Source organism: Alligator sinensis, unplaced genomic scaffold (genome assembly GCF_000455745.1).
Source record: "Alligator sinensis unplaced genomic scaffold, ASM45574v1 scaffold199_1, whole genome shotgun sequence".
Taxonomy (NCBI): Eukaryota; Metazoa; Chordata; order Crocodylia; family Alligatoridae; genus Alligator; species Alligator sinensis.
The window spans coordinates 1,171,103-1,179,718 of NW_005842008.1; the positions used below are offsets into that span (position 1 = coordinate 1,171,103).

At 41.7% G+C, this 8,616-nt stretch overlaps 1 protein-coding gene across 2 annotated transcripts in view; it reads right to left on the reverse strand.

Annotated features, from left to right (window-relative positions):
* GLMN (glomulin, FKBP associated protein) overlaps positions 1-8,616 on the reverse strand; it is a 35,984-nt gene that overhangs the window by 20,322 nt on the left and 7,046 nt on the right. For both annotated transcript variants that reach the window (XM_025201881.1, XM_006021823.3), the window contains 4 exons: positions 7,103-7,346; positions 6,483-6,582; positions 1,480-1,664; positions 623-676 (listed from right to left, as the gene is read on the reverse strand). In XM_025201881.1, coding sequence (XP_025057666.1) covers positions 623-676; positions 1,480-1,664; positions 6,483-6,582; positions 7,103-7,346 — 583 coding nt within the window. The remainder of the gene's footprint in view (positions 1-622; positions 677-1,479; positions 1,665-6,482; positions 6,583-7,102; positions 7,347-8,616) is intronic.

The following is an 8,616-nucleotide window of genomic DNA, read 5'->3' on the forward strand; positions in this document are numbered from 1 at the left end:
AAAGAGAATGAAAAGCATATGCCAAGTTGTAACAAGGCACAAGTGGAGTTTTCATCTTAACTAGGAGTAACCTGTGAATCATTCATGCTTGCCTGATGGTAGTTACGATTTATTCTTTGCAGGCTGAAAATATTGACGGCCAAATGATCACAACACTTTTGTAGATCTGATTTTCACTGGGCCAAAATACAGCATATTATTATGGGACACAGCCAAATACTTTGCTGGTAACCTTGCTTCATATTAAACTATGTAATTAGTTCAGGAAAATTATTCAATATACCAATTCAGAAAATTTAAATGTTACAAATGGTCTTAGTGTCACTTTCCAAAAACAAAGTTTTGAAAGCAATTATGTACAACAAACTTAAAAAATAAGTGCACTATCACACAACTGCCCTACAGTTAGGACATGTTATAACACTTTGGAGAGAAGGGAAATCATCTTGTGCTGAAACCTGCTAAATTAGGCTTCAGCTTCAAATACATATTTCCAATTTGAATAGAGAGTTCAAAGTCTGATTTTATATATTACAAAATTAGATCAGAAAGAAACTGGGCCAATAAAGGCAGACAAATACAAATCAAATACATTATTTGGAATTCCAAATATAATACCTACCTTTTCAATAGGACTTCAACATGTAACAGGTTACACTGTAGAAGATAGGATGGACTAAAACAGAAAGTTCTGTATAAATAAGATTGCAAGGATCATACAGCCTACATAGTGACATAAAAATATGCTTTCTCTATGTATAGCAGTAATAGCTATTACAAAAAACTATGAGAGCATGTTTTGGCTAAAAAAAATAACTTCAAAATAAATGTATTCTAGTCATTATCATTCCAATCCTTATTGGCAAGATGGCTATCATGAACACGTTTACATATGTGCTTAATTATAAATGCAAAAAAATCCCCCTCAGCTTCTACTGTAGGACTACTCATATATAAAATTAAACATAAGCATCTGCAAGTCCAGTGGCTTAAAAAAAAAAAAAAAGTATACATGCGAATTACGTAACTGTGCCCTGAAAAGAATACAGGTAAGCATAGGCTTAAATAATAACTGGTGTTTAATACACAGGGATTTGCTTCTGCTCATGATTACCCTCTCCAGCACGGTTGGTCAAACTCACCCTGCCTCACAGGCAAGATTCGGATGTGGCACTGGCAGGGTGAGCAACATGGGAGTTAAGGCTGTCATTGTTTGTACCCTAGTGCTGACATGTGTCCCCAAAAGGGCTCCATACCTGCAATTTGAACACCAGGCTATGCCCCCAATCACCCCACCCACAAATTCCAAGCCTCCATGGAAGCCCATGGGCCAAAACAGTTTTCTGGACCAGATCTGCACATTTGACACCCCTGCTCTATAGCAATCACCAAACAGCTACTGAATACAAGTTATTGTAGAATTACAATAATTAACAGAAGAATTATGATACAATAATTAAGAGGAGAATTAACTCTTACCTAAAGATCATTGGAAAGCAATCAATACCAATATACTGTACAAACACCAAGTATGATAGACATGCCAAAGAATCCACAGAATCATTTCTATCTATATCCAAAAATTCATGATTATCCCAGTTCTGACTGTGGCTTCCATGTGAAAATACTGCTGGTGTGAATTCTCCTATATCCGATAAAATGCCCTGTAAAAAGAAAGGTCAATGACATAGAGCTGCTTTATAGAAGAGAAAACAATAATTTAAGCTTCAAACTAGGAGTCAAAGGTAAAATGATGAATATAGTAACATATCTACATACTGGTTATACATTATTCCTGAAAATAGTTTTGTCTATATGTATATTTAACACAAAAGTAGGTTAAAGGAGTATCACAAAAGTTGCGAAGTCAAGTATTCAAAAGTTGTGAAATGACATAATTACGGTTGCTCTATGTAACCATTATTTGGTCCCTTCTGTATGTGCATTCTGAAAATAGCAGCAATAATTATGCAATCAGTCACATACTAGTATTTTCACAGGACCACTGCAGAAAAGTCATTTAATAGTCAATACTGAATTTGTTCAATACGTGTCATCACTGTTCAACGTGTAATCCACAACTCAATTCAATTCAAACCCTGCCCCTAAAATAAAGTCATTAATCTCTTCACATTTTTTAATGCTTACTACTACAGCTTTTGAGTATCTCACAAATATTCATCAATTTATTTTCACAAGGTGTAGTGAGGTGAGGTGACACACCTCATAGAAAATGATAAATTCTCATTTTATTGATGCTGAGCAAGACAAAAATAGATTGAAGTCAATCCAGTAGTTCTGGACTGCTCAATTTGAACACCCAGGACCTCACTTTGCATTATACTGGTATTAAACACCCTTTATATGTTCAAAGCAGAACTCCCATTAACTAATCATAGCTGTAGATGTTTGGCATTTCTGCAAATCAAGTATCAGAATCTCAAGTAAGATACCCAGCAAATGAATATACAAAGCTACATTTCACCAGATGTCCAGCATCAGACAGGAACCATGTGGCAGAGACAGGGATATGTGTGGTCCAATTCTCCACAGCAGTATTCAACTGTCTTAACCATGAGACCCCTCTTGTGGCAAGCCCTTGCCTCATTTATTATACACTTTACAAATGCAGCATTGGTCTTGCAGATAAGAATATCCTTCACTGCACAACCCTGGCTTTTCTCCAGAGCAATTCCATCTTGTGCTCTGAATGAGACAAGCATTCTATAGAAAAATAATAAAGGACCATGCAATTGAAGATTGTATCACAATGTATAGACATGGAGGGGCCGAATTAAGTTTGAACAGGCAGTATCAGTTCTGGCATTTTCTTACTTTTGAATGCTTTATTTGGCAACACTTAAACAAACAAAACAAAACCAGCCTCCTACAAAAACCAAAAGCCCCATGTTAAAAACAATCTGAAGTGTCCTAGATGTTAAAAACAAACTGAGGAAACAGAAGCTGCATCACATGGTAACATATTGACATTCACATGGATCACCAGCAGGGTTGGAACTTTCGAATCCACCAAAGAGATCTCTATCTGAACTAACACACTACTTAAAGTAGCACATTGTCTTCCTCTATATGGATCAGTGCCAAAGGATTGCCAGTGGATTTCACAGACAGCTGATAAGAACAGAGGAATGGGAAGACTCAAAACTGGTGATTTCATTCCCAGTCTGAAGGAAAGTATTCTCTGGGCTCGGATTCTTCTGTCCCTTCACCTCAAGTTTGACCCATTCTGTCCCATCCCTCCCATGTCTTAGTCCTAGTCCTATCCCCTCCCTACCTCCATCTCCTTTTCTCAGTCTCCATTCCTCAGACTTCTTGTGCCTGTCCTAGTATCTCCCATTGGACCTCAATATAATATCTACAAGCCTGCTTGCAGAGTCATTACTATTCTCCCTTTTGTGGTTCCTAATATATACCCTCTCCCTTCACCCCATGACTCTAGTCTGCAGTAGCCCTTACATACACCTCCCTTTCCAGCTGACACCTCAGATTCCTTCCTTATGTTCCTTATTAAAGTTCAGTTTTGTTTAGGGGTACGCCAATAAAGATTTCCTTGGCCGATACCAATAGCCAATTATTCACCAGGCATATCGGCTGATACCAAAGCAATAACCAGGTACAGCCAGGCAGTGTGAGCACTCTGCAGATAAGTCTAAGAAGGGGAAGGGGCGGGGAGGGAAGAAAGGGGAGCTGGGATGCCAGATCGAGAGGCCCCCACAGTGAGGAAGGTACTGTGGCAGGGGCTGGGGCGCTGCCCAGCCAGGGCAGTGAATGAGATACTGGGGCAGCTGCATGCAACTTGGCATTTTTAAGCCGATACCTTGGCATTTTTAAGCCAAGGGATCAGCGTCCCAGCGCTTAAAAATGGTGGCTGGGGCTCTTGAACTAAATCTTGAAAAATGAGCTTTAGTTGAAGCACCGCAGCCACAATTTTAAAGTGCAGAGACGCTTTTAGGAGCGGAGCTGAGTGAAGCAAGCGTGGATGCAGGCTGCCCGCTGTGGGCTCTCTGCACTTTGCTCCAGGAGCTATGCACCAGCTATGCATCCCCTGCCCACCCGGCAGCGGGAGACACAACTCGCTGCCACTACTGCTCCACAATCCTTCCCCTCCACAGACTTATCTGCAGGGCACTGCTCTCCATGCTGCACAGCTGCATTCTTGGCCACATGCATGCTGCAGCCGCATGGAGGCATGTGACGTCCAGGGGCCCTGGATAGAAGGCATATTTATCGGTACATTACTGGCTACACCAGTCAAAAAAAGCTGATAATGTTAATTTTCCTTTTATCAGTGCCAACCCAATATGGCACCAATATATCGGTGCACCTCTCGTTTGTTACCCTTCCCAAGTTGCCTCCTTGACTAAGTCTATTTGTCTGGCAATCCCAGTACTCTCTTGAACCTTAGCTTTTTATCAGATCTCTCCCCTCTCTCCCACTCCAGTTTCTAGTCCCAGTTTCCCTGCCACAGCACTCCCAGGCCCCTTGCTCAGCCAGTCCAAGTTTCCTCCAACCTCCTACTACCAGATCCAGTTTGCAGTAGCCCAGACATAAAACTACAAAATGAGTCCTACACAGTCCCGAGCATAGAACATTCCCAACATGGGTGAAATCAAGGAGAAATTTAGCTTCAAAGCTCCAATATGTCTAAGTTGCACCATGGGCAAACCCAGCTTTTGGAGGTTTAGAACTTGGCCAAACATGGGTAGGTTTTTATTGGGATGACAAAAGGCATTCCCTGATACCAAGGCTACCCTTGAATTTCAAGTGTTGTTTCATAGCACTTGAGTGCTGGAGGTTCTCAAAGCAAAAGTCATCAGAATTTTTTGGTGTTTGCAAAAAAAGTAATCTCCCTATAGACTCTGTAATTTCCTAAGAAGATATTAATGAAAAATATTCATCCTAAATAGTTAAAAAGTTTGGCAACTGTAAAAGGGGTCTTAAAGTGAGAAATGTTGGACAATGCCTAACATTTTTATACAGCAATTGCTGAGACTGAAAAGAAGTATGCACATAATCAAAATGCATTTTAGCTAAAAACTATAATGGACATTTATCCAGATCAGAAAGCCACTGATGTTGAGAGATGCTAAAAGCAAATATAAATGAGCATCTGTACACATGCTTGCGCTGCAGTGCCAGGTGCTTTTAAAAGTGCCCAGAGCTGAGGCACATGCAGTTGTATAAGTGGCAAAATGCATGTCAGCACTGAGAAAATGGCAGCAGCACACTTCTGAACTAAAACACCTCAAAGGTGTTTTAGTTCAAAAGGGCACCGCCACCATGTTTTGTGATTAATTGAGTCTGCTCCAATCCGTTGGGTCTCCAGCACGTCATGGGATGAAAAGGTATGTGTATAAATACCCAATAATGTCTATTAAATACTTATAGACTGGAAAGTCTAATGGCACTAGTTGAGAATAATGGCATTATAATTATCTACCTTATAAATTTCCTGAAGCTTCATTTTGTAGGACAAGTTTAGAATGTCACTTATGTATGTATTTAAAAACTACAGAAGTCACTGAGACTTGAGCACGTGTGTAATTTTAAAGGGATAAGTATGTGCTGTTCTTAAAAGAATATAATTTTCACTTTATGCAAAACAGGACTGGCTTAGATTTTTATAACTCAGCTCTACCTACTCATATCCAGTTTTTTTTTTAAATAAAAACACAAGGGCTACAGTGAATAAAGCAAATTAAAAAAAAATCAAATGTGATATTAACTTCAGTTACTCAGTGATCTCAACGATTATCTCCTCACAGGGCTTCTCTTTGCTTTAGTGTTAGCTTGGATTCTCTATATTTTAGTTAATACCTCCCAAGCTAATCTTTTTTTTTTTTTTTTAAATAAATGTAATAACATTGCCAAGCACCCAAGTAGCAGAGAGCACTATATGACCAATGTGGAGTGACTAAATACCCACTGCCTTACTAGCCGGGGCATCAGCAACATTTAGGTGTCCATCAACCTCCCCAAACAGGCCAGATAGCTTGAGTTTAAGGCACTGTTGAATTAAAATGAAAGATTTGTGTGCGTACAACAGTCAGTCTACGAAAACTTTTGAGTTAGAGCTTGAGCTAACAGTGCAGTGAAAACAAACCCCTAGAAGCCCTAAAGGCTGGTATATCACTAAACAGTGGATCAGCTGCAACAGAGCAAAGGGTACTGATTACATGGAGAGCAGCAGCCCAAAGCAAATCATAAAGACTGAATTTGTTCCATTAACTGCAAGTCATTTCTTGTACAACACCTGGCAGACTTTAAAAGCCAAGTATTGTTGGCCCTAGAGATTTTACACTTTTCTGGGTTGTTACCTGAGTCAGTTCTATCTTACAGGATCCCACAAGTCATCTTACTAATCAAAACAGGAAGCCAACTGATTTCTGAGACATTAAAATGAATACCGGACTATAGTGACTGATTTTGCAAATCACTATAATTCATTTGACTGCACTTACTATAATTTCAGCTGCAAAATGCCTTAAGGGATGTTCTTCAATATCTTCAAGCTGATCAAGTTGTGCTGTTAATAAGGGGTATTTCAAGCTTTTCAAACAACTGAAACAAAAGGGGTCGACTATAATTAGAAGCTTTCAAGAAAAACACTACTATAGCCACTAATACAGAATGTTATGATGCCACTAGCATCCAGGAGGCCTGAAACTGCCACTCCCCCCCCCCTTGCTGCTGTTTCTCATGGTGGGTCTCCCATGAAAGGATCCAACACCCTGGCTTTTCTTTTTTCCTGTTCTGATACCTAGTGGCCCCACTTGAACCTGTTATCTCCAAAACGGGATATGCCTCACTCTATTGTAAGTTATAGGAGTACTATCACAAGGGACAGGAAGTCTAGTCAATGTCCTTGTCAATCTCCCTAGTAAGGGAATCTTGCCTTTTTCCACTAGTTCACGGATACAGAAGGTTTTTGTTGTTTTGTTGTTTTTAAAGAGCTGTAGGTTATTTCATACCATTATAAAAATATGGATACACCGTAACTTATTCAATGATTCTGGATGCAATTTCCCTTGATCATTTTGTTCCATTATACATCTATTTTAAACAGAATAAAGAGACTCACAATTTAAGCAATTCTTCCTTCAGCTCTCTCTCACCACTTTCTGATGTTTTCATATTTTTAACAACTTCATCCACAAAGGGTTTAGTAAAATCCACTACTGCATTGCAACACTGGCAGAGATGAAGCTTATCTTCTTGTATTTGGTCTTTTGTGTAAGGTACAGGGAGGAGAGATAGCTGATTTAAAATTGTAGACAATGATAGGCCTACTGAGTATGATTTCTTGCCATGAAGTTTCAATATCACTGAAACAAAAAGTTTTTAGATATCCAGTTATCTACTACCTGCTAGGAAAAATTAGTATTAGAGATATGTGACATGTTAATGTCTTCTGAAATACACCAAAACGTTTTTTTCTGCTGCAGTAGATCCTATATTTGAGAACAGGCAAAGGGGTTAGGTGTTAAGAGTTTTGTGACTAAAAAATATTAATACCTGCAACACTATGAACGGGTACACAGCACTGAAAATCTGTACCTTTTAATTTTGGAGCATGGGAAACACCAGCACAACAGAGTTGATTATTGCAAAGAAACTGTATACTGGCATCCTACACAATTAACATACAACACATCTTTCTGCCATAAAGCATAGGCAAGAACTGAATATACAAGCCTTCACAAACCTGGTCCAATAGAACAAGTATTTATAGGCCTGAATGCATCTGCCTAGAGCAGGGGTAGGCAGCGTTTTTTGGCCGGAGTGCCAAAAAACACCACAATGCCTACCTTGGAAGGTGCCGGCATGCCAGAAAAACAAAATGAGGGCAGGGGGTATATAGCAGGATGCCCTGCCTGTACCCCTTGCCCCACACTGAAAGCCCCTGCCCCCAGCCCTGCTGCCCCTTGCCCCCCATCCAAAGCCCCTGCTCTATGGCTGTCAGCAGCCCAGCAGGGCTTGCAGCGTCACAGCTACATGCTGGGAGCAGCCTGGGATCCTGGCTGGCAGCAGCTACCCAGAGCCGGCACCCACGCCTCGGAGCGGGCGGTAGGGAGGAGCCTGACGCAGTGCAACCCCGGTCTCTCCCCCACTCCCGGCAAAGAGCTGGTCACTGGGCTCCAGAGCCCGACACAGCTGTTTGTAGCCAGCCTGGGCTCTGGGCAGCTGCAGCAAGCAGGCTGCAAACAGCTGCGCCGGGCTCCACAGCCCCGGCATCAGCTCCATGCTGGTGGCATCTGCACGCACACCGAGGTGCCCGTGCAGTCACTGCCAACATGGAGCTGATGCCAGAGCTGTGGAGCCTAGCGCAGCTATTTGCAGCCTGCCCTCTGCTTGCTGCAGCTGCCCAGAGCTCAGGCTTGCTACAAACAGCTGCGCTGGGCTCCAGAGCCCTGCCATCACCTCTGTGCGGGGAGTGGGGGAGAGACCGGGGCTGCGCTACCTCAGTCCCCTCCCCCACTGCTCGCTCTGAGGCATGGGTGCATGCACTGGTACAGAGCTGATGCCAGGGCTCCAGATCCTGGCGCAGCTGTCTGGAGCCTCCTGGCTGGAGGCCGGGCCCGGTCCCGGGGAGAG